Genomic DNA, 26,185 nt, shown 5'->3' on the forward strand with positions numbered 1-26,185 from the left:
GATACGCCGCTGTAAAGCGTCTATATATAGTTCGTGGCTGCAGTGCATGTCCATGGGCTCTTCGTGAGGTTTAAATTTGTTTCTGTGATCCTGTTTTCTTGTCCGGGCTTGAAATACGCAGTGTCTAGGTTACGAACATATGAAATGCGCATGCGCAAATCACCTTCACGGCGCCAGATGGCGCCAGGCACCCGGCAGCTGCGCGCGCGCCTGCAGCATGGGGACCAATCAGCGCGTGCTCACCGGCGTTAGGCTGGCTCCCGGTACTTCGGTAACGGTAACACGGTACACGTTCGGTACCGCCGTTCCGCGGCGGCTCTCGATGGCCGTCTGCCCATTGCTTTTATTCGTTACCTCGCATGCGCTTCTACCTCGTGTTGGCAGTTCACTCAACGAGGAAACAGTAAGATTTAATTGATGTGTGAAATGCTAAATGCTAGTCGTTTGTGATAAAAGCCCTTAAAAAATGACTCGATGCTTGACTGCGAGAGATGTACAGCAAGCTTCGTAATTTAGAAATATCCAGAAGGTTCGAATACTTCAAAAGTGCGGTGCGAGTCGAACAGAAAATAATATTCGTAAGCTATACGAAATTTCGAATATTCGCATACTCCTAAAAATGACGTCATGCATATCATGTCGAGATGACGCTACAAAAGTGTGGATGGAATGTTTCCCCATGTATGTGTGTGTGTGTGTGTCTGCGGGAGGGGGGGGGGGGCGAGAAATGCAGATGCATGCACGCGGTGAAACATGGCCGCAACCAGTGAGGCTGTTCAGGTCACCATGCCTGTACATTTCAAAACTATGGCACAACATAGGACATGGGGAACACAGAAGGCACATGAGCGCTCCTGCGTCTCCTGTCCTGCTCACGTCTTTGTCTTGTGTTGTACTAAAATTCTAAAAACATGTCGCACTAAATGGCCCAAACTGCCGCAAACAAATGTTTATTGAACCAGTATACATAAGAAACCAATAGTGAACATTTGTTAAGCCTGTGCGTCAATTAATTTTCAAGGTAGGTCCAGGCTTGCGACATGACCCCGATGAGCATCTCTCGCTTCTTGTCGAGTTCTTGGACGCGTTGCACGCTGGAACTGATGGCCGACACCAGCTCGTGGACCTTGGCGTTCCTGGCTGCAATGAGGGACCGGGCTCCAGCCAGCACCTCTGAGAGCTTGAGTAAAGAACAACAAACGCGTGTCAGGTTAGGGGACACTTCATAATTAGCAACACAAATAACGATGACAGAGAAAGACACATACAAAATTGTTTTTTTAGAGGCGCAGTAACTGAATCACCTGTGGGTTGACACCTCAACCGCACCGCGAGCGTAGGGAAGAAGGTGGGCGTGAAATTTTGAAAATTGATTTTTTTTTTAAGAAAAGGAAGGACGCAGTAACTGCCTCACATATCTTGGTGGACACCCGAACCTCGCCGTAAGGGAAGAGATAAAGGAGGTAGTAAAAGAAAGGAAGAAAGAGGTGCCGTAGAAGAGTCCATCGAAACGCTGCTCCCATTTTTGTTGCGAAAGCAATACTACTTGCACTTTCACGCCTTTGCCGTGCCGCGGCGGCGACCACCATTGACCTTCATTTGACCTTGATTGCATTAGATTGGATTAGACTGGATTGGATTAGATTAGATTACAGTAGATTACATTGGATTGGATTGGAGTCGATTGAATTGGATTGGATGGGATTGGATTGTTTTGGATTGTATAACCGATGCATCACCACAAGTCTAACCACAAGCACCACCACCAGCTACACTACCAGCTGTACCATGGCGTAGGTACGGATATTGCTTTCGCAATTACCGGGCTTAACCAAGCTATAGTGCCTAGAATATACTGGCATTCTAGGCACTATAAACAAGCTAAGCCACAGCGAATTTTTTTTTTCGCCTCCAGAGAAACGCGGCCGCCGCGGTCGGGGAGTGAAAGAAAGGAGAAAATGGTGCCGTAGTGGTGGGCTCCAGAGTAATTTCGACCACCTGGGGATCTTTAACGTGCACTTACATCGCACAGCCCTCGGACGCCTTTTGCGTTTCGCCTCCATCGAAACGCGGCCGCCGTCATTCCCTGACAACCAATCTTAGGAGTATATAGGGTTCTCAGTGGAGAAACCAGAGGGTAAGTTAATCGATCGATCCGTTTCACGTCAACACGTTTCGGACCCAAAGGCTCCATCCATACTTGCTCACAGAGTCATCCCCCGCTCCGCCTGGTTCAATTATTTTTGCTATGACCCTAGAGTGGACTTGTGCTATCACAATTAGCAACAACGACCATGGCAGAGCACGGGAGAATTTAAATCCTCGCCCCCGCCCCTCACCGACGAGAAACTGCCATCGGGAAAAACCACATATCTGTCCTCTTTTTTTCGACGAAAGAAGTTCAGTAATTTCATTGAGCAAATGAAGCCCCCCCCCCCCCCCCCCCCCCCACACACACACACACACACACACCACTTCTCCTTTCAGTTATCTACGCTCACAGCAAGAATTGAGAGGTGATTTGTTCACATTTTCGCGCCCCTGCCTTGGAGGAGAGTACGTTGTTCAGTGTTCTCATACCTTTTCAATAATCTTTTCCTCAATGCCGGACAGGAAAAGTTCCTCCTTCCTACTGATTTCCTGAAGCTGGCTCAAGATTTCTTTAGTATCGGAGTAAATTTTTGCGATGTCGCTTGGTACGTTATTCTGGTCAGTCTTGGGATGTCCCTCTTCGCTGGCAGGGAGTTCCTGAAATCGTTGGCACAAAAAAATAGCTGAAATAAAGGTGAAAAGCGAAATATGCTGCTCGACCAGCTGACGAAGCATGCTACCTGAAAAGCTCCAACTTCATCGTTTTCCTCGCCGTCGTGTTCTGCGAGTTCGCAGCGTCCCTTCTGACGCATATCGTCCGGGCGTTTTCGCTTTTGCTGCCTTTTTGGAGCTTCGTCGCGGCTCGAAATTGTCTTGCTGCTTCCACTTTTCTGACTCATTTCCCAGCTAAACAGTGGGAAACCCACTGACTAACACAACAAAAGCAGCGATAAAAAACCACTGCGCCCACGAGCACATGCAGAAACGCAGACGACACCGTGTGCTCCGCAACGTTTGTAACAGGCCGTTTTATTTTTGGCAAAGTTCTTCTCACTTGTACCATTTAAACTGCTCATCGCTAAAGAAATGCACATATTGCATTTCAAACGAAGCAAAAACGAAAAAAAAAGCACTTCAAAAAGTCGCGCTGCTGGTTTTGTTGTGTCACGTGATACAGCAGGTGGCAGCGCAACGCATGACGGGATTCAGTTCGGGCATGAGATCGCCGTGTGACAGGTGAGGCCTAGTTTTTACGCTTTTTTTCGCATTATCTCGATCATTCATGTGTCCCGGCTGGCCGGATGGCGATGGAAGCAGTATGCACAGCTCGTGCGAGCGACACCCAATGTCTGTCCGTCGAGCACGCGCGAAATCTCCGTACCTGATCGCGCTCGGGTGCGCGCCCTTCTCGTGGTGTGGCCGCAGCGACAGCATGACTCAACGTCAACTTCGAGCCGTCAGTTTGCGCTAAATCGTTTGCGCTCGCCATTCGAATTTCACCGGGACTCTCCTTTGCGAGAAATCTGTCGGCGATCTCTGCATTGCCCAACTTACAAGTGCGTGCGGTCTCAAGAAGGTTGGTTTTGAAAGTTTTAAAGCGAACTTTTTGTTTACCTGTTTTGGGCCACCTCCCACTTTCGAGAAAGTGTGTTGATTTCTCGCGTGCACTCTACATTACACCTGCCTTTCGACGGATATGTGGACGCATCCCGTTTACGCAATTCCCTTCTGCGCCTGCGTTTTTTCCCTGGGTTGGGGGCCTTTCTTTCACCATCAGCGGTCGGTTTTATCAGGTACGATCATCTCGATTCGGTAAGGAAAAAAAAAAAAAAGTTGACGTTACGGACTTTCCGTTCCTGTTCATCGGTTTTGCTGGGACATACGCACGAGCTTTTTCGAATGCTTCTGCGCTCAGGAAACTCCAAGGACGACGGCAGCTAAACTGGATTTCGCTCGATTAAACGTGCGTTTCCTTCGATTTCGACGCTACGCCGATTGCATTGCACCTACTACGAATCACGCCGTATTTTCTTTGGAGGGCACTCTGATCTTAATGATGAGGGCCTGTGTAGTTTATCTTGAGAGTGCACAACCGCTCGTGCTCTCGGTTGAGTTCGTGTAGCGCGTTGCCGAAGTTGACGCTGAAAATGTTTCCTGCGAGTCAGATTGTTTGTTTAGCAACGCGACCATTTCAGTCATGATCATTTGAAATATTCCACTCGAACTGGATTGGTTGTTTTCGCAAGAACCTAGATTTGCATTACCAGCTGTTTTTGCTGTGCGCATGAATTGAAAGAGCATGCCGCAGGTGGTTCTTTCGTGGACTATGCGTTCGGACCGCGCTCTGAGCATGGAGACGAGAAACACTGAGCAAAAGCTGAACGCAAGGATCGACATTGCTTTGTGCGTTTTTTTTTTCGGGTTGAAACACGCAAGTTTCTGGCCACCGAGACACGGGTGGAATATTGGGCGTGGTTGTGTGTTCACTTGTCGATTGCTAGAGCTGAAATGAGTATCCATCCGGGGCTGTTTTCAAAGAGTTCCGCTTTGACACACATATGCACATTGTCATTATTCACGATCCTTACTGATATTCGTGCCATAATGCTCTGAAGATTTGCGGCTAATCAAGGGAGCAGGCCCAAGTGCCCGAGAACGTGACGTTGATTTGTACGCTGGTGTATGCTTGTGTAAATATCGACTGTTGCGGAAATATACGCGCCCCGTAAAATGATTCTTTCAGCTAAACGGGCGCATTGTTCGAGCTCAAATTTCGCACAGAAATGGCATTTGGTCGGCAGAATTGTTTAATACCACGTTTGCTTGGGGCACTTACCTGATTCGAACAGAATAAGTCGGATATTCACATCGTCTGCGGCGACGACGAAGGAAATTAAGCCGCTCTGTCAGCGATCGCACTGGTGGCGCCATCTCGTTTGTTCGCCGCGAAGTTTAAGCAAATGTGGGGGATGTTTGCGGGAAGTTTGAAGGCTCTCTTTCAAATGTTTTTTAATTGGTCACAAAAAACGCAGTTTGGCAAAAACTGCGCGAAATTCGCAACGTTTCGAATGCCTTTAGCAATAAATCTTTTCGAGCTTCGAGTGTCGTCTGCTTTCGTCTGTTCGCTACCGACTGCAGCTTCTGAGTCTGTGCTTTCAGTCTTGCCTTCTTTCGTAAAGTACGGAAGCTTACTACCGACAAATGAGACCGTACACTGACGAAGAGAAGGCCATGGCCGTGTCATGGATGTGCGCATCCAATTCCATGCGCTTCGTGCGTAAGAAGTTTCGTGCGGAGTTCCATCGTCGACCGCCGCATCGAGAATCTCTGAAAAGGTGGGTCGACAAGTTTCTGTCAACTGGAACTGTCGGAAGAACGAAAAGATGCGATGTTGGAAGCTCCAGGAGTTTTATTGCTGATGCAATTGAGGGCGCTTTCGACTCAAACCCACGGCTTTCCTGCCGACGCGCAGGTTTGCTATTCGGCACCACAGCGTCAACAGTGAGCCGACACCTTAGGAAGAAAGGGCTGCGTCCTTTCAAAGTTCGCGTGCTCCAAGAGCTTACCGCCCAGGACCTGGCACAACGATTGGAGTTCTGTCGCGCAGAACAGAGAAGAATTGCTGCAGACCCTGGACATCTGCAGTTCATACTGTTCACTGATGAATCTATTTTCCATCTTGACGGCGCAGTGAACAGGCAAAATACGCGCCAGTGGTCCCGGGAAAACCCCAGGTTTTCAACAACACGTCCTGTTCACTCTCCAGGTGTGGCAGTTTGGTGCGGGATTTGGAGAGAAGGGGTCGTAGGACCATTTTTTTTCAGTGATACTGTCACTGCCGACTCTTACCTGTCGCTGCTGCAGAACGATGTTCTGCCTGAACTGAACGAAAGACACATGCAGCAAGAGGTGTGCATTTTCCTGCACGACGGTGCCCCAGCGCACTACGCCTCAAAGGTTCGGCGTTTTTTGGATGAGAATTTCACGCGCAAGTGGATGGGCCGCGGGTCCGAAAACATGCCCTGGCCTCCGAGGTCACCTGATCTCACCCCGTGCGATTTTTTTGTTTGGGGCTTCATAAAATCGCTTGTATACAGCGCCGGCACACTGACGAGCATCGCTGCGCTCAAGGCCCGCATTGAGGACGCGTTTGACCAGATCACTGATGAAATGCGGGCAAACGTGTTCAGAAACTATGAAGAGCGCCTGGAGAGGTGCATCCAAGCCAACGGCGGCCACTTTGACGTCTGAGCTGCACAGGATCTCAAGAACAAGTCGCGAAACGGCCCTTATCAGGGCCACCAAAATCCTGCCTGGTGGGAGCTAACGCACCGCCGCTACTCATTACCCGATCCTCTGCAAATAAAGGAGAACCAAATGGTATCTACACAGATAGCATAATGCAAAAATGCTTTCAGGAGGGTGTCAGAGCGCTCATAGCGTTTATTCTGTGGCAGTGTACGACATCAAACCGCACCGGTAGCGAACAGACGAAAGCAGACGACACTCGAAGCTCGAAAAGATTTATTGCTAAAGGCATTCGAAACGTTGCGAATTTCGCGCAGTTTTTGCCAAACTGCGTTTTTTGTGACCAATTAAAAAACATTTGAAAGAGAGCCTTCAAACTTCCCGCAAACATCCCCCACATTTGCTTAAACTTCGCGGCGAACAAACGAGATGGCGCCACCAGTGCGATCGCTGACAGAGCGGCTTAATTTCCTTCGTCGTCGCCGCAGACGATGTGAATATCCGACTTATTCTGTTCGAATCAGGTAGGTACCCCAAGCAAACGTGGTATTAAACAATTCTGCCGACCAAATGCCATTTCTGTGCGAAATGTGAGCTCGAACAATGAGCCCGTTTAGCTGAAAGAATCATTTTACGGGGCGCGTATATTTCCGCAACACGCGATATAGCCATGTTCACTGTGCTCTACAAAAGTAGCAGGGTTATAATGTTGTGGAACTCAGTTCAGGATGGTGGCTTGAGGGTTGCAGTGCTATGGGAATGAATGACTGAGAACAAGCTTTTTTTTTTTTTCGGGTAAGTTATTGAAGTTTTTTGTGATGAGGTTGTAAATTGGTATAGAGACTAATCGGTTTGCTTGTGGAGATTGTGGTGACACAATTTTATAGCGCGTTTACTGAGCATGCTGTTTGAATTATAGGTAATGTAGCCTGTTTTTGCTTGCTTGTATTTCACCTGGTGTCTTGCTTGGGTGTTGGATGTTAGTAGTGTGTTCATGAACTGTGCAGGTGGTGATGACATTTGCATGGAGACGTTATGGCAGGGAGTGGTTAACTTAGTTAGCTTAGTTAGCTTCTAATGTATGGGGTTTGCAGGAATTGGTTTGTTTAATGCCTGAATGGGCGTGAGAGTACACCACATAGGCTAATGTATGAAAGTTGCCTGCAAACACACAGAGTGCAACAATTTTTTTTGTATAGCCCTGGAATGAAAAGGAAAGGATGGAGCTATTAAGTAAATTCATGCCCTTCACTGCTAGGTTATGATTGTTTCATTGTGGTCATTGTCATCTTTGTTTAAGGAGATAGTGCATTGAGGTGCTAGGCCTGCATGTAAGGTATAGCTTTAAAGGGGCTGGCTCATTGGGTTTTAAGGATTTTCCCAACCTAGTCACAGTGAATTCCTTTCATGTTATTTAGATTGTAGTAGCATTTCATTGTTTCTTTTTTTGCGTAACTTGGACTTATGAAAAGTGTTGTCACGAATTAAGCTTAACAGGGATGCTGTAGGAGCCTTTCATGATTTTTCTTCCTGTTTGGCTTGAGTGATGTAATAAAAAAATATCCTTGTGCCTTTTCTCCACATGGCTCCATTACCTGAATAACGCACTACGGCTTTCATGTCTTGGCAGCACGTGATGAAGCCATCTGTCGGAGATTTTCCATTGTTTTCGATTCTTAAAGGCTTTCCTTTGTGATAGAATCGTTGCACATTGTCTTTTGTTGAAATGGCCCCTCTCAATGCCTTCTTTATGAGAACTACAAGGGCGGGGCAAGGCAATGACTTTGGCAGGCCATGCTACCGTACGCCTAATTCACAGTTCACTTTCCTGTTCACGGGGTGAGAACGCTGGTATCAAGCAGAACGCTGGTATCAAGCAGAACGCATCACTGCAGCCCTTTTGAACGTCTGGCAACAGAGTTAGTTTATTTTGTCAGTGTAAGTGGGCTGACATTGTGCGGTTACTTCCTTTGCTCATTTCTATTTCTCCTTCTTTCCTTTCAAATGTCATTTAATGCATTTGCTGTTTACTGTGCGTTTTATCTGTGAGATGCTTGAGTGTTTCATAATGCTACTTTTATATCTCGTGTTCACCTGTGTCTCTACCTATGCACATGTTTGCATGCTACTCACTTGAAGATTTGAAGCCGAAAGGCCCTTTGAAACAAGTCTACATACAAATTTCTTTTGTAAAAAAAAAAAAGTCTCAGCCGATGCAGCACATTCAAGGTATCGACTTGCCAGGGAATTTTCATTGGGCATCCTTTGTTGAGCTGAGTAGCTGTGCTTGCGTCTTCTCAGTTGTGTGTTATGCGGTGTTCCGTTATTAAATCTCGTGCGTTCATCAAGAGCCGAGTATGTAAAGTCTGTCGACGGTGTCTTTCTAACTGCATAGTCTGGTTTATTTCGCTTGTATGGGCTCTGTAAATGGTCTGCACTGATCTGATCCAGAGTCAGATTTTCCAGCTGCTGATCGGAATTGTCCCTTTTGGAACACTTTGTAGTGTCCTCATACAATAGGGAACACCAATTCCAATTTGTTTTTGCAAACCATGGTTTTGCAATGCATGGTTGAGAAGGCACGTAAAAACACAAGCGGATGAAGAAAGAATGCAATGACAAGAGCTCTTTGCAAACCATGTATTATAACCAACTTGCCCAACTTTCTGCCATGTGAATAAACACGTTTGAGACAAAATTTCAGCTTTGAATCAAAGTATGAGTACTGTTAGCGGGCTGGCGGGTACGTCATGATTTATTGCTCAGGTAGGCTGTATCAGGGATGTGTGTCAGCACTCATTCACGACATAAACGGAAAGCTGTGGCCAAGTTGTGTAGTGCTTGGGGACAGTAACAGATAACACGGGTAATCAGTGACACTTTGTGCTCAGGGTGTTGCTGACTGGGTGCTTGGCTGTTTTATTTAAACACAATGAGCGTTGTATCTTTGAATCGTAAAAAATTCAGGGGGCACTTTGGCTCTCTAAAGTGCTGCAAGGTGAAGAAAGCCTTTCCTGGCGCACTGTTTGTCATTGACTGTGAAACTGTTTGTGCTGTACTAGTGGTTTATTTGACTACACACTTTGACTACACATTACAACTACACACTTTGACTGCTTTTCTAGCACGACTCTCTCTCTGCTTCTATGAGTTCGGTTGTATCCATGGCTCTGTTCGCAGTAATGAGGTATGTAATGTGGTCGCCCACGGACGCCTTACGCCCACTGGCGGAGCGGACAGCAACTATTTTATTAGTTGTCGTCTGCTCCAAAAGGGGGCGTCAGGCATCCGTGGGTGACCTCATTGCTGTGAATCTGTGCACTCTGACGTCATAACCATTTCGACCAACTGAACAGCGCGACACCTCTGCTGACAACCTTCTGTCGACAACGATGAGGCATTAACACCTGTGAAGAGAGCACTTAATTGGAATATACAGCCGCGGTTAACGTTTTCAGGCCATGTGGTTTGCTTTTGAGAGAGAGAGAGAAGAACGTTTAATGCATAAAATGAATTGGGTGGGCCCTCATTCCAGGAACCGATTGGCTTTTGCCGCCGCCCTCGCCAGGTTCACCAGCGAAAGCTGGTCTTCCGAACATGAGCTGGACAGTGCCGCCTCCCAGTCATCGCTTGTTGGGTTATTTGTTTTTCGTGTCTATATTGGAGCACTTTAGAAACCCCTAAAATAATGAGACCTTGAAAAGGTACGAGTAAGGGTTCCCTTTACCTTGAAGACAATTGGAGCTTGAGGCATGCCATAAATGCTCCACTGCACTGCTCTGAAGCAAACCATATGGCCTCTATTTTCTGTTCAGTGTACTATCGCTCTCAATATAACTTGCAGCATGGGAGCTGTGGCTGGAGCTCAGTTTTTGGAGCACTTTGAGCCTTGTGTTGCTGGAAATTTATGCATGTAGCTGTCAATGCAAACGTCAAAGTACCATAAATGTTTGTGCAAGTTGGGTGCGCTGTGTGAAAGTGTATTGCTTTACTATAATTCGAAAAGCTCAGTTCGTTTACTCCGAGTGGATTTCAAGTTTTACTGAGCGCGATAGTACTTTGTGCATCTACTAGCCCTGGTGTCCTGATTGTGAGGTCTGTTATAGCTGGTAGCTGACTTGCTGCTTCATCGATTAGGGATTATTCTGTCAGGGTGAAACATTGCATGGTCACTGTCTATGCTTATGTGCTGTTTGAAGGAGGGGGGACATACTGCAGCACATGTTACCTGCTCACCTGGGAGAGTGCTAATTAGAGCAGTGAGTTGTGTGACTTAAGACTTGTAGTAATTAATCTTTGGTAGTGATCGGGTTTTTGTTGCAGTGGATGGTAGTTACCAGCTTGCAGAATTCAAACATAGCGTTTTGGGTTGGCCTGTCCACCACATTGAGAATTGTTCCAATTTTTACCATGTACACCTGGTCAGATCTTTAGTTGGTGTGATTTTTGCATCCCTAATTGCAATGTGCAAAAGGCTTCTCTCTGCTAAACAACTGGCATATTCATGCTGCAATTTGACGTGTGTGGTGGCATTTGGTGGTCCATTTTTTTTTTTTTCATATTATGCTTGAGTGGATAGGATAGGATAGGAAAACTTTTATGGTCCAACAGAAAGAGGGTAGCCAGAGTGCTACCCGCCTAGACGACGGCCGAAAGGTTTTGACTCTCGGCGGCGGCTTCGGCCAGTCGGACGAGTTGTAACTGAGTCGCCGGGTCGGAGCTCAGTAGCAAGGTCTCCCATTGATCTTTTGTGTTTATACCTCGTCCCTCCCGGGGAGCATGAGGACATTCCCATAGTATGTGGTCCAAGGTGGCCCTAAGTTCGCAGTTTGCGCATTTGTCTGAAAATTGCCCTGGGTACATAAGACTCCAGAGGGCCGGGTTTGGAAAGGTGTAAGTTTGTAACCGGCGCCAGTTGATGGCTTGGTATCTGGACAAGGATCTATCCGCTGGAGGAAGTCTAGCTCGTTGCAAACGATAGTGTTGTGTAATTTCTCTGTAGGTCACCATGCGACCCTTTCTGTAAAGACCACCTCGCTCGGGTCCGCCCGGAAAGAAAAGCCTCGGGCGAACTCGTGGGCCGTCTCATTACCAGGCAGGGATGCATGTGCTGGTGTCCAGACTAGTGTAATTTTCCGGTCTGAGTAATTGCCCGATGAAACCAAAATTATGAGTAATCTTCATCGTCTGCCGCTACGAAGAGCCAGAACAATGGGCATACGTAGCAGTGGTTCTGGTGGCGCATTCGCGCTTACTCTGGGTAAATGACTTGTGTAGCATGGGAGGAGAGGTAGTTTACCCAGAGGAGGAAGCGATGTTAAGTAGAACCATTGCTACATGTGTCGCTTGTTTTGGCTCATCGTAGCTGCAGATGATGCTGATTTCTAATAATTTTGATTCATTCAGGCAAGTACTCCACTCAAGCATAATATGAAAAAAAAATGGAGCACCAAATGCCACCACACGTGTCAAATTATAGCGTGAATATGCCAGCAGTTTAGCTGAGAGAAGCCTTTTACGAGGTGTAATTAGGGATGCGAAAATCAAGCCAGTTAAAAGATTTGGCTGGGTGTACATTGTAGTAAAGGCAATGTAGATTGTCTACAGCTTCCTTGAGAAAATGACAAAGGTTGGTTGGTTTGTGGGGTTTAACGTCCAAAAGCGACTGAGGCTATGAGAGACGCCGTAGTGGAGGGCTCCGGAAATTTCGACCACCTGGGGTTCTTTAACGTGCACTGACATCGCACAGTACACAGGCCTCGAATTTCTCCTCCAAAGAAATTCAACCGCCGCGGCCGGGATCGAACCCGCGTCTTTTGGGCCAGCAGCCGAGCACCATAGCCACTGAGCCACCGCGGCGGCTCAAAATGACAAAGGCCTTTCAACCTCAGACTCTGGACTTCACAGCATCTTCCACACAGCAGTTGAATTTGCTTGCCTGTGTACGGAAACAAATTGTCTGAATCGCTTAAAAAACAAAGCACGAATTGAAGTAAATGTATAGCAGTCACTGGCCAAGTCAGAATAAAAAACGACGTTTAGGAATCTGTATGGGTTTTGAAACGTCATTTTTTATTTGGACTTGGTCAGTGACTGTTCTGCATTTACTTCAACTAATGCCTCACAAGATGAACTTTAGTCGAACCCTCAAAGGAGTATAGCCACCTAATCAGGGGGCATGTTTTCTTCTTTACAATGATGCAGAAGAGACTACTACCACGGCCGCTCAATGGAGGCGCACTTGGTGCGGCCCGCCGCGTCGCGCCTCAATGGGTGGGGGAGCGCGTATTGGGAGAAGTTCTAGTTTCCGCCGTTATTCTCCGCGGGGGCGCCACCTCTCCGTGACAAGCCGCCGCCGGCACGGACGCCCAGACGACGCGGAAGGAGTGCGCTGGCTGTGTTAGCACGTGTTTTCGCTCTAACTGCTCTGCATGACCGCGTGTTTCAGCTAGTTCTGCGTGCTTGTCATCGGTGCCTGCGTCGACAGCGTCCTAAGCGCATGCGACACCATGCCACGCAACTGCTGCGTGCCGCTGTGCACCACAAACGCTAAGATCCGAAGATCGGTTACCATGAGTTCCCGCAGAAGCAGCAAGCTATGCAACATGGTGGTTTCAGCCCTTCTTCCCTATTTTGAGCAATGTCCGGAGTTGATTTGCGAGAGAGAAGACCGCAGTCACACCGAGGACATCTGCAAAGCCTTTCTAACCAAACTAATGCGACCACTACTGGCCAATTGGGCAGAAAACATCAATCTTACGCAGGAAAAAAATCATACTTGCTCATAAACCGCTTTCGAGGAAAGTTCTTCGCTTGTAAAATAGGCTTGAATTCCTTCGGTGAATCACGTGGCTTCAAAATAAAACGCAAAACATTGGCCGAGCCTGCTGGAGTCTGGTTGAACTGGCTGTCTTGTGTTGTTTGTTTTGCAACTGTTTGTGTCAGTAGTATATTTACGAGGGTAATCCCAAAAGTAAGGTCTCCAAAGGGCTGCGACCGCAGGGAAACTATATGCTTGGCTGCTCGCTATACTGCTGTGTTCATTTGTTCCCCGTCTTCCAAACAAGCCATGACTCAGCGCGAAAGGGATTGTCAGTCTCGGCCCGACAACCATTTGAAATGGAGCTCCCGTTTGTCGCTACCGCCAGGAGCGAAGTTCACGCAAATGGCGTTCAACCAATCGAAAATTATCGCCAGTTGATGGAACTGTACGGAGAGTCTTGCATGGATGTTAAAAACTTCCGCAAGTGGTGTAGGGAGTTCGCAGCTGGTAGCACTGGAATTCACGACGAAGAAGCGGTAGACCGTCAATTTCTGATGAGACAGTCGCCAAGGTCGAAGAAATGATGCGGCAATATCGGAGGATCACACTCGACGAACCCTGCATATTGGTTCCTGGCGTTTCTAGAAGCACTATTCACAGGAGTTTGACCGCAAAGTTGAAATATCGGAAGGTGTGCCCAAAACGGGTTGCGCGAATGCTCACAGACGACCATCAACAACAATGCGTTGACCTCTCCCGCGAATTCCATCCGCGTTCCGGAGATGAAACGGAGACATTTTTGTATTTGTTACGGGTGATGAAGCCTAGACATTCCACTTCACGCCTGAGACTAAACAAAAATCACGTGAATTGCGGCACTCATCTTTGCCCAAGCCGCGAAAATTCAAGCAAGCGCAGTCTGCCGGCAAAGGCATCTGCGTTTTGGGATCGAAAATGGGTATCGTTGTTAGACTTCATGACTCCTGGCTCCACAGTAAACGCGGACAGATATTGTGAAACCCTTTCGAAACACAGACGGGCGATTCAAAATCGCAGAAGAGGAACAACGCTCGCCGCCACGTTGCCTGTCAAACCATCGCTCTCCTAGAACAGTTTGTACGGGACGTCATCAGCCACTCACCCTACAGTCCGGACTTGGCACCAAGTGACTACCACTTATTTCCAAAGCTAAAAGAACACCACGCTGGAAGGCGCTTCACTGATGATGACGAAATGAAAGATGCGGTCAAACGATTCCTCAAAGGCACAGCGGCGAGCTGGTGTGACATGGGCATACAAAAACTGCCCCAGCGTCTGTAAAAATGCATAGACCGCAACGGCGATTATGTGCAAAAGTAGAAGAATGGTGTCCCTTTTAAGTGATTTGTAATTTGCTTAAAATGAACATATCTTTCGATTTATAAAAGAACTGCAAACCTTAATTTTGGGATGACCCTCGTACTTGGTGGTACCCACTTGGAACTATTTCCAGCGAAAACGGAGCAACAGGCTGAACTATAATACAGAACGTTACGACCACAAGCGTAAGTTTACAGAAAGTTCACGTTCAATAAGTGGCCCGGAACCTTGTCCCGAGTTCAAGACTGTAATAAGTAATGAGTTATTACAGTGGTTGAAACGCCCATAACTGAATGGGACACCGCTCGGCGAAGCGCACTTCTTCCTAGATTCTCGGTGTAAACGCAAGTCCTCGTGCGATTTGGAAAAGCGCAGTGATCGTGACATGCCACTATCACGCTATCAATAGCAAACTTGCACGTGGTATCACCATAATGTGTGAAACGCAGCTCAGAAAGGCTAAAATTATAAAGCGCCGACCGTGCAGACGCCTAAACGAAAGCACTGCCTCGGCCGCTGCGCACAGCTCTCCGCCCGGACTCGTCCCGGAGCGGTGGCGCCACAGCGGTGGCGACGAGAACTAGGCGCAATACGGCTCTTTTGGGCGACGCGACGGGCCGCACCCAGTGCGCTCTCCATTGAGCGGCCGTGCTACTACGCATGAATCATCATGTGGTATTCACCTACGACCGCTAAATAATTCATAATCATATTTTTCTGTCATGCTGTTTCGATTTTAGTTTCAACAGCTGAACAATGGCTGTGTCGTCAAAGAGTGGTTTTATGTCACGTGAGGCATAGAAAAACGCTGATATAATTGCTGCTTCATGGTTTTAATTCACTACAGTGCTGAAGTCAGCCTCCCTCAAAAGCAAGAATGACAACAAATGTGGAAGCAGAGATTATATTGCAGTTTTTCATGCCTCACGTGACCTGTAAGCACACTTTGATGTCACAGTCCTCATTAGGCTTGAGCCAGAACATCTTGAGAAAGAAATTTGATTATAAATTATTTAGCGGTCGTAGGGGAATACCAGGTGGTAAATCATGCATGATAATGCTTTATGCATCATCACAAATCAGAAAACACGCACCCAAAAGTTAGTTGTCTATACTCCTTCAAAAAGCATGGATTGCCACTGTAATTTTAATGCATAAGAAAGACTGCACAATATGAAAAATGAAAGGAGTTTTAACTTGCTTGTCAGAATGAAATTGTGGGATTCAAAAATGCTGTTTATTTATTTATTTATTTATTTAACAATACTGTCAACCCTCGTGTGAGGGTCCTTACAGAGAGGGTATAAAAATTTCATAGAAAAACAGCACTATTCACAAGCATTGAATACATCAGCATGACACGGTACATCATTCAGTCAAGCATCAAATGGCACTTTCAAGCAGGTGGTTATCCAGAGATCGTTCGTATGCATGCACATCACTCTGTTCCACAACACTCATTGGCAAATCATTCCACATTTCAACTGCATGAGGGAAGAAGGAATGTTTGAAAGTTTCACTACGGGCGTTGTAAGGCTGAATTATCCGACCATGATTTGTTCTAGAACTGCGTTTGCCTGGTGCTTGTATGTATGTTTCCTTCTGAATATTTATCTGTCCTTGGAGCATCTGGAACAATAACTTCAGCCGATTTTTTTGTCGTCGTGTTTCTAATAAATCCAGGTTACAGGAAGAGAGCATATCCGCAACTGAGTCTGTCCTTCGATATCGGCAGCAAATAAAGCGTACTGCGTACCTCTGAACTCTTTCTAATTGTTTCTTTAAATAATTCTGTTTAGGACTCCATACTACTGACGCATACTCAAGGACTGGCCTCACAAAAGCTTTATATGCAATTAATCTTACATCCCGTGTAGAATGCTCCAATTTTTTTCTCAGAAAATATAACTTCTGGTATGCTTTAGAACAAACCTCTTCTATATGTGTGCCCCAATTTGAGTTTTGTGTTATTGTCATTCCTAGGTACTTAAACTGAGTTACATTTACCAAACATTTGTCACCAATGACATACGGGAACAAAAGAACAGACTTCTTCGTTGTAATGTGCGTGTATGTTGATTTCGAATAATTTATTTCCATGTTCCATTTTTTGCACCATTCGCTTAAAGCCTGTAAAGAGTTGTTAATTCTAAGCTGGTCGTCCTTGTTTCTAACTGTAGAATAAATTAAACAGTCATCTGCGAATAGCTTTAGTCGTACATTTGGTTCCAGAACAGCAGAGATATCATTAATATAGACTAAAAATAACAATGGTCCCAGAACAGAACCCTGCGGAACTCCTGAAAGCACTGCTAGTGGGCTGGACACATGACCATCCACTTTGACCACTTGGTTACGATTTGTTAAATAAGCTTTAATCCATTTCACAATATTCAAATTAATTCCAGCTCTTTCCAGTTTAAAAACTAATTTATTGTGCGGCACTTTGTCAAAAGCTTTGGCAAAGTCTACAGCGATTACGTCAATCTGCTGCTTCCCATCAATCGTCATTGCAAAATCATGAATTGTCTCTACAAGTTGTGTAGTGGTGGAAAGGCCTGCTCTGAATCCGTGTTGGTGAGGGTAAAGTAAACCGCTTGTTTCTAGGTGATGAAAGATGTGCTTCGCTATAATATGTTCCATAAGTTTACAAGAAATCGATGTAAGAGATATTGGGCGGTAGTTATTTACAAGTTCTCGGTTTCCCCCTTTAAACACCGGAATTACTAGTGCATTGCGCCAATCTTGTGGTACACAGTGGGTGTGCAAAGATTTTTGAAAAATAAGTATAAGGTATCTCGACGCCCACTCGGCATATCTTCGGAGAAACTGGGTTGGTATGTTGTCTGGTCCATTGGCCTTCTTAGCATCCAAATTGAGGAGCTGCTGAAATACACCATCCTGCCTAATTATGACTTCATTCATTTGGCTAGGCAACAGGTGTTCTGCACTAAGGTCTATGTCATCTTGGGTTGCAGTGAATACCGACTGGAAAAAGTGATGCACAATTTGAGGTGGTGTTTCATGTATGCTGAAAAGCCTTACCAAGGATGTGGCATGGGTTACTATGGATACATAACAGCTAAACACATTGTGCCCATGCTGTTTCAGCATGTGATCTTTCAAGTATCCGTGTTTCTTGTCTTAAGTGTGTCATCTGCAAGCTGTACCTGTACAGGTCCTTCAAAAGTGTCCAACATGCAAGGACTTTGTGTTTATACCCTTTGGACATTACTAGACGCAGGTGGCTGGGTGCTTGGCACGTGTAGTCGGCATCGACTTGGAGAGCCCGAGGACCCTGCACAGCCCCCCAAAGTGGTTGGCCGCCGGGATGCTCTGCGATGAAAAAGCTTCGCCGCCGCCTCTCGTCGTCTCTGAACCCATCACGCTTCCGCAGCGATGAGGGCCTCGCCCAGCTCTCGGGGCAGCTGTCAATCCAGGAGAACGGCTCCGACCCCGGCAGCCGCACGGGTAAGCATTGTGCACTCGAAAAGGGCGCAGTGTCGTCCTTCATGTGCCAAGGCGTCGAAATAATTGAATTTCTTTATTTGTATTCTTCATCTGTGGTTGCTTCAATCCTTACACCAGATACCTGCGAGGTGCTTGCATACAGAACGTTTAACAGAAGTGATTTTGTGCTGTTTTTGCACTGGATGTACACGCCTTACACACGTGGGTTCATGTTCACAAAACGGGACAAACCTCTATGCAAAGTGCAACGGGACGAGCTTGCAGTGAACTGCATTTTTTTTTTTTCATGCCAGAAGATTGAGAAAATGAAGTAAAAAGCATTGCACTCATTTTTATCTCCAACGTATTCCATTTCACATTAGCTTACTTTCAGGAGAAAATGCAGTTGCAGATTCTTCATGTGTCTTTAAGTTCCTAGAAGATGGAAATGTATTAACTAAATTGTACCTTTAAAACTTTCAGTTTTTAGCATAACAACATACATTTCTAATCCTATGTTTGGGGCATGATGGCCTTAGTTGCTTGTGGGCCACAGAACCCAGAAATAAACAAATAACAGCATTGAATGAGCTGTCAAATGATGAAATGTCTTGTTGGTGCAGGTGATTGCCCCGTGAAGAGAAAAGAAAAAAAGCAGCACAGAAAAAGATGTAAACGAAATGCACAACATGTGGCTTAGTTGTAGTGCAGAGAAAAATACTTGTGCTTACACCACCTGATAGATTTTTTTGAAAGGGCATGGAATAGGAAGGATAATTATGCGTTATGAAACAAGTGCATTTGAGCAAGTGGTAAACGCTGGAAAGGGAACTGCATCATAGCAGTCAAAATTGATCATTATGAAAAGCCAAGAGGCAAGAAATGAATACATAAGATGCTGTCATTCAAGAATACTTAGGGGAAAAAATGCGTGTGTACTTGAAAATCAGCCGCCGCGATGGCTCAGTGGTTATGATGCTTGGCTGCTGACCCAAAAGATGCTGGTCTGATCTCGGTCGTGGCGGTCGCATTTCGATGGAGGCGAAATGCTAGAGGCCCGTGTGTTGTGCGATATCAGTGCACGTTGAAGAACCCCAGGTGGTTGGAATTATTCGGAGTCCTTTACTATGGCATCCCTCATAGCCCAAGTCGCACTAGGGATGTTAAACCCCATAAAACGAAACATAAAACAAACCTGGTAATCAAAAGCAACAGTATAGGGAAGGAAGGAACACACCATCAAACATTTGAAAGCCATCAAACATTTGAAAGCAGGACTTGAGATTCCTCTTTTCAAAGAATGGCCTCTGGTTTCCATGTATATAGTTCAGGTGTGTATTTACTTATCATTCATAAAAGTGTTTCAAATTGCCTGCAAACTGCCCGAGGCAGATTTACATTGCTTTTTGGTGGAATGAATCACTGACCCGTCAGCAGGCAGGTAGAGGGAAAGCAGGTGCCTCAAGGCAGCGAGGAATATTTCTTTTACTGAATCAATGTTTTGACTGAAAATACACGTGAAGCTTAACTCTTTCCCGACTGCGCTTATTGAAAATCGTTAGCCTGTTAACGATAGATGCGAATCTCAATTTCATACACTTCCGCGCTGTTCTCATATTATACTGCGCCATTTGACTTGAATTTAGAAGACTCCTCTGTTTAGTTTGTTTTTGCTCCGTGTGGCAGTGACTTTCAAACCGGGTGAGAAATGAGCGGAGAGTAGAAGTTGAGATTGGTTGCCTCCGCAAGCTTGGCACGCGCCCTGAAACAACACAAGTCTTCTGATTACTCAACTCAGTCTGCAGTTGATTTTGTTGACGTTCTAGGTAGTAGTGACTGCGGAAGCTGGCTTGTCAACTGACTTTGGTTCAGATTTCAAAGAAGACCGGAGGAAAGTTGAGGGCATTAATTGAGAGTCTTGGTTAATTTCTTATTGGGGCTTGTTTGGTCCACTCAACGGCCGTTTTGAAAAAAGATATTGACATTGCACATGTTATTTGTCTCACTTGTAGTGTTTCCACATCATTTGGGCAGGATTCAGCGCTGCCTGTGCTGCGAAGCGTATGCTACACTGTTTCGCCCATTGGCATGCCCACATGTAGGGCCTAATTTGATTGCTTTCTAGACGGAAAACTGTGCAAGCCAGAACTTTTTACTTTTCAGGAGTATATATTATTAGACAGGGAGACATGTTATATATCGTAAAGTTTCTTTAAATTTTCTTGCATTTTGGATACAAGCATGTCTTTGAAAGTTTTGTTCTAATTTTGTCTAGAAACCTTGATTTTGCAAAAAAAAATTTAATAGAAAGACATAAAATGCTTTAACGAGAGAACTGTTATTAATATGTGTTAAATTTGCTTAATTTTGATGCATTACATTAAATTTTAGACCTCATAGTTCTTGGGTAAAAAAAAAGTTAAAGAAAGCCTATAAAATATGCCCATTTCGTGTACAAATTATGCCCATTTTTTCCATGATTGGGAAAGAGTTAACTGATTGTGAAGGGATCATCAAGCCAAGATTAGACACTAATAGCATAACTGCTGGGTTTAATAACTGAAGTAGCAGTGAACATCTTATTAGTACTCATTTAAGTTTGCTGATTTGAGCAATGTTAGAATGGGTATTGAATTTATGCACGATATACAATTAGTATGCATGACATACAGCCGCCGCGGTGGCTCAGCGGCTATGGTGCTCGGCTGCTGACCCAAAAGACGCGGGTTCGATCCCGGCCGCGGCGGCTAGAATTTTTTTGGAGGAGAAATTCTAGAGGCTCGTGTACTGTGCGATGTCAGTGCACGTTAAAGAACCCCAGGTGGTCAAAATTTCCGGAGCCCTCCACTACGGCGTCTCTCATAGCCTTAGTCGCTTTGGGACGTTAAACCCCATAAACCAAACCAAACCAAGCATGACATACAATTTGTGACTTAGCCGTCACGGTGGCTATGGGTGCTTGACTGCTGACCTGAAAGACGTGAGTTCAGTCCCGGCCATAGCATTTCCATTTCGATGGAGGCGAAATGCTAGAGATCTGTGTACTGTATGTCAGGGCATGATAAAGAGCGTCGGGTGGTCAGAATTATCCGCCCTCTGCCATAACATCCTTCATAGACTGAGTCGCTTTGGGACATTAAAACCCATAAAACCAACCAAGTCAAACAATTAGTGGCTTGATTTTGAGTAGATTTCTCCATGGAAATAATAAATGTTAATAGGAAAGCCGGATCAGTGAATCAGGTTTAGGTGGAATACGAAAGCTATGTAGTTTAATTTTGAGACGTTAAATATGGAGTTGCACGCAGATGACCTTTAAGACACAGATGACCTAGTACTGTTTTTGATATATGAGCACATGTTTTGGTTTAAGCCAATGAAGTCTGAGAAAGTCACCGCAGTGGTGGCCTAGTGGTTGAGCATTCGCCTCGCATGCAGGAGGTGCGGGATTCGATTCCCAGTGCCGCCGGGTGCCCACCGGTCATACAGCGGGTTTTCCCCAGGCCTGGTGCTCGGCTTCTTTAGGGTGAAATGCTTGGGAAATGGGTCTTTAACCCCACCTTGAGCAGAAGAAAAATACCTTGTGCCATGGCGCTCTTTGGCCACAGATGCCCTTGCCCCATAAAAATCGGTCATCATCGTCATCATGAAGTCTAATACCCGTGCCGCACGCGCGCAAGAAATGGCAGTAAATGCTTAAGGCCTTAAGTTTGTTAATGCCATTGTTTTCGGAGTTGGTGCTACACATCCACATTTAATGCCATTATCGAAAGTGACGATGACAATAACGCTTGCAAGGTAGTCAAAAGTTACATCTGAATATAAACATTGCTGATGAGCATAATATATCGGGAATGTTGTTCAAATGTAATGTAAAAACAATTTTCCAGAAAATACGGCAGTTCCTGCTTCACAAGTCGAAAAAATAACCATAAACTCGCATGTCAGCACACAAGTCGAGAGTACCTGTCAATAAGGCTGGTTAAAATGGCGCTCTTCGCGTCGAAAATGCGGCATATATGCCTCATCTGACTGAAAGTTAAGAATTAACCATTTCCTACTGGTTAGGAAGTTGATACAAAGTAGCATGCTTTTCTGCGTGTGGAATGGGAACGAGAGTACGCAATGCACGGGCGAATGAGTTGTGGCGAACTCAGTAGGTTGCGAATGGCAGTAAGGCTAATGCCATTAAATTTATGCGTGTGGCACCGCACGAATGCCATGAAAACTTAAGGCAGTAAGCACTTAATGGCATTAAATCTGTCCGTGTGGCACGGGTACAAGAAAGGTCAGACATAAGAGTGATACCTAGGCACAGTTGACTGATTAATTGTTCGAAGCCTGTGTTAAAAGATTCGTTGAAAATTTGCAGCATTTTTTTCTTTTTATTGTGCAAATATGCCCTTTGGCATAAGAGAGTTACATGTACAGGTGCAGGCTGCCGTCGGCTACAAATGCCAACAAGGCCCGGTATTGGGGCCCATGAGTCCAGATTCGTGTCTGGTGGTCTGCTGGGGTGGTAACCCTGAATGCCGAGGTGTCGCTTGCGTGCCTCCCAGAGTTCGGGGCAAGTTAGCATAAAGTGAGCTAACGTTGCCTCTTTAGCAGAAACAGGGCATAAGGGGCAGTTCAAGCGGGGTCTGTGATGTCCAGCATTTACAATACTGATTATTTACTGTACTGTTCAGTCTGACTGTCATCATGCTCAGCAAAGTGCCGTTGTTATTTCAGCTGAAGGGTGGCTTTCGGTTGTGTCGCAGTCAGCTGCAACTCCTGAACGACCAGGGAAGTTAGCATGGCACCAACAGTACAAGGACAGGGTAGCAAATAACATCGTTGCCATTGTCGCTTTTGCCCTTTGTTAGATAATCAGCGTTGGTCTTGCGGTAGAACACTATGCCAACTTGCCATTGTGGATTTCAGATTTCACACCTGCTACACAGGAGCTGAGCTTACGAAAGCATTTCTGCTTAAGCACGTTCCATATTAGGATAGTGCAGCGGCAGTCATGATTATGAAACCACATGACAACAGCAAGTCACTTGCTCTCGTTATGTGCGAGCAACTTCGTGCATTCGTTTGTTGATTAGTTGCTGTAGGTGTAGCTTCTGGAGTGGTGTGGGGTCTGTGTGGTGTAGACAGCATGCACCGTTGCGCTGTTCCTCCTCATCAGCAGTGCCTCCTTCAGTTCTTTCTGAGCTCTCCCTCTTCCCACTGGCACCATTACTTCTTGTGCTTGGAGCTCACTTGGTTAAATGGACAATGCTGTCACTGCTGGAGGCCCTACAACTTGTACAGAAATGAAGCTTCCGTGGGCACTTTTAGCGCTACCGTTCACATTCATGATTTACTGTGCATCGACCCTCTTTTTTTCTTCTTTGGATGATCCATAGTTTGAAATGAGATAGTGTAATTTTTTTTTTTCTCCTTGGGAAATGTGGACGCTTGTTGACTCTTCACCATGATCGGTTGTGGTGAAAAGTCTAGTTGTTAAGCAGCTTTGGTTAAGTGTTTGTAGTGCGTACAGAATTAGAGCTACACTGCTTTTTAATACAAGGAATTGTAAAAATTGGTCCGATTCTTTTTATTTATTTATTTTTTGAGAATTGCTATTGATAACATCTCACTGTTTCATCAGTGAGGCTGTTACGCCAAGTGTTGTTGGGAAAAGAGAGTGTTTAAAGAAGTTGTTGTGTGGCTTTTTGTCCACTACTGCACTGACATTACAGGATACATTACAAGTTATGTTACATTACAAGTTTGACATTACAAGATACACAGGATAGCAAGTATACTAAGCGTATGTTCTACAGATGCCTGCAAGCTTCATCAAGCTCTGTAAAAGGAAAATTTGACTCTTTAAGCCTTCTATTGCTCTGAGTTGTCCATTACTGTATTGTCGTGCATTCGATTTCTGTCCTCCTGGTTACTTATTCGGTACATAAACTTCTCTGGATATAGCAGTTCCAATTTCGGGAGCAGGAAAATCTTCCGTTAAAAGCACCAAGCTTTCTTTCATGGAAGCAAGCAGAGTTTCATTGGGATCACAGGTCTGAATTGTGCGAACAGTAAGCTTTTTTTTTTATTTTCTGAAAATAACACTATAACCTGAAATGTGGGTCTGACGAGGTATGGGGTTCAAACATGGCTTGTTCACTGGCCATACAGATGTTACCAATTTTCACTGACCCTACTGGCCATGCTGCATGAATTGAAGTGGCTAGAAAAAGAAAAAATGGAAAAACCTTATGCATATATTTGAATGTATTTTTGGGAACAGGTGTAAACGCTTTCATGCCTGCAATTAGCTGCAGAACATTCAGGTCACCTTCTTACAAGTTGCTCTTACACTGACATTGTTTTTCTGAGAACATGAGAATAGCACTCACTGTGCCATCACTATCGGTTGTTTGCTTGCTGCCTTGTGCTGGAAGTAGACCTCGACTGCATTGTTAGACCAGTGAAAATTAGAAAATTGAGTGCCAAAGAGAGCCTGCAAGGAGTAACCTGGATCTGTCAGGCTATCCTACATTAGTTGCTGTATTTCAAGCACCGCAATAAAATGTGTATTAAGGGCGTAATTGCTCATTAGCATCCATCCAAGTGCAGCCATACAGCTTTCACAGAAACTTCTGGTGTTTGAGCCCTGGCCTGGTGTTCGAACTCAGGACCACTGCCTGTCTGGGGCAGTTGCTGCGCCAACTGAGCTAAGCAGGTCGGCTGACAGGTTGGCTCAGAGTGAACTGATCAACAGCATGATGTGGGAATGGTGTTGGTCCAATGTTTTAGGGGAATCCCCAACCGTGGAGTCAATTTGTAATAAGGGAGTAATTGCGGTAGTGAGGTGTGTATTGCTCAGTTGACTTCGAACAATTTTAAATTCCTGTACAGTGAAGTCGTCAACACATGTTGCTTCCTGTCATTGCCGTCTGTGGCGGTGGGGGTAGCCAGATTGCATTCACTGCAGGACGAATACCTCTTCCACTGATCTCCAATTAATTCTGTCCTGTGGCAGCTATGAGTACCCCTTCCCAGTGAGCTTCCTGATCTCATCTCTCCATCTGACTTTTGGCTGCTGCCTGGTACAATTTTCTGCTCTTGGAATCCACTCTGTTTACCTGTGGCCAATTTCTCGGGCCGAGAGCAGACAAACACGGGTTTGGGGCGATAAAAAATTTTGTTTAATTTCGCATATGGTTCAAGCATTCTGTGTTGTCTGCAGTAAGGTCAGAGAGACTAGCCTACCCTTAAATTTTGACTTGAAGGAGCTTGTTGAGTACAGCTCCATGTAATTATCGATGAGAAAATTGGATTTAAAAATTTTCCTGCTAGTAATAGATTTGAACTCATGACATCCTCACCAAATAGGACGGGTTGCCATCATTTTGAAGCTAATAGCATGTGTAGTGTAGTCTCTGGAATCCGCGCAAAAAGTCAGTGTCGACGCATTTTACTTGTGAAATTGGTCAGTGATGGCGAAACCTGTATATTGTTTTGTCATCTTTTGTAGCTTATAAAAGCTCAGTTTTCGGTGAGAGAGATCTCTTTGTGACAAGAATACAATATTTCATCGAAACAGGTCCACCTCTGTTTTAAGTCAGTGTCCCTTTAAAGGAAATGAAAGATTTTTGGTGTTGCATTTTTTTTTAATGATGTATAAGGCATAGTGGATCACGAAGTGGAATTCACCTGCACCCACTAAATAATTTGTGGCTCAGTTTCTTTGCTCGTGTTGTCTTGGTTTTGGTTTCTGCAATCAGATGCTGGCTGTGATGACATAACGGAGATTAAGCTTGCGCCACTGTTCTTCAATCATTGCACGGATTGAACTCGCTTCCAAATTATTCATTTGAGATCTGGTCGCAAGACATCGCGGTGGCTGCTCTGTATCCTCAGTGACCCGGTTCTTTGCTTACTTTGGCCGCTTTTTCGACGAGCGTCCAGTTTCTTGTCTGTGTTTCTCGGGTGACATGGCGCTGTTCTCCTTTTGTGTACAATGCAACACTTGGCACTCTGGCTCACAGAGAAAGCACAGGCGTGGCTTTCTTTACAATCCAATGTTCAATACATTTACCTTGTTGAAGCCACTGCTCTCTAGCACTTGCGAAGAACACCCGAATTGCGAGTAAAATCAGATTTTTAATGTCATCGCATCATTGATACTCGTTTCTCATATACTTTTTTGCTTGACTATCGGTGTGTTTGACAAAAGCTTTTGCAGAGCATTGCTTGAAGTTCGACAAAGCCTGTGAAGTTGTCATAGAAAATATATAT

The 26,185-nt window shown here is 45.4% G+C and overlaps 2 protein-coding genes across 6 annotated transcripts in view; one reads left to right on the forward strand and one right to left on the reverse strand.

The window, feature by feature from the left end:
- Positions 1-989: 989 nt before the first annotated feature.
- LOC149358308 (uncharacterized) lies at positions 990-3,517 on the reverse strand. Its single transcript, XM_089570353.1, has 3 exons — positions 2,832-3,517; positions 2,581-2,748; positions 990-1,180 (listed from the first exon to the last, which is right to left on the reverse strand). The coding sequence occupies exons 1-3, from the start codon at positions 2,988-2,990 to the stop codon at positions 1,010-1,012; spliced, it is 498 nt and encodes a 165-aa protein (XP_089426479.1). The 5' UTR covers positions 2,991-3,517; the 3' UTR covers positions 990-1,009.
- LOC149358309 (cyclin-dependent kinase 16-like) overlaps positions 3,175-26,185 on the forward strand; it is a 155,837-nt gene continuing 132,826 nt past the window's right edge. For 2 of the 5 annotated variants that reach the window (XM_089570346.1, XM_089570351.1), the window contains exons 1-2: positions 3,175-3,327; positions 17,700-17,932. In XM_089570346.1, coding sequence (XP_089426472.1) covers positions 17,803-17,932 — 130 coding nt within the window. In that variant the 5' untranslated portion in view covers positions 3,175-3,327; positions 17,700-17,802. Of the gene's footprint in view, positions 3,328-3,459; positions 3,668-8,257; positions 8,278-9,874; positions 9,977-17,699; positions 17,933-26,185 lie in introns of those variants that run through there. The other 3 variants (XM_089570348.1, XM_089570349.1, XM_089570347.1) reach the window with 3 other exon arrangements.

Source organism: Amblyomma mixtum, chromosome 2 (genome assembly GCF_055824585.1).
Source record: "Amblyomma mixtum isolate Tamu chromosome 2, ASM5582458v1, whole genome shotgun sequence".
Lineage (NCBI taxonomy): Eukaryota > Metazoa > Arthropoda > Arachnida > Ixodida > Ixodidae > Amblyomma > Amblyomma mixtum.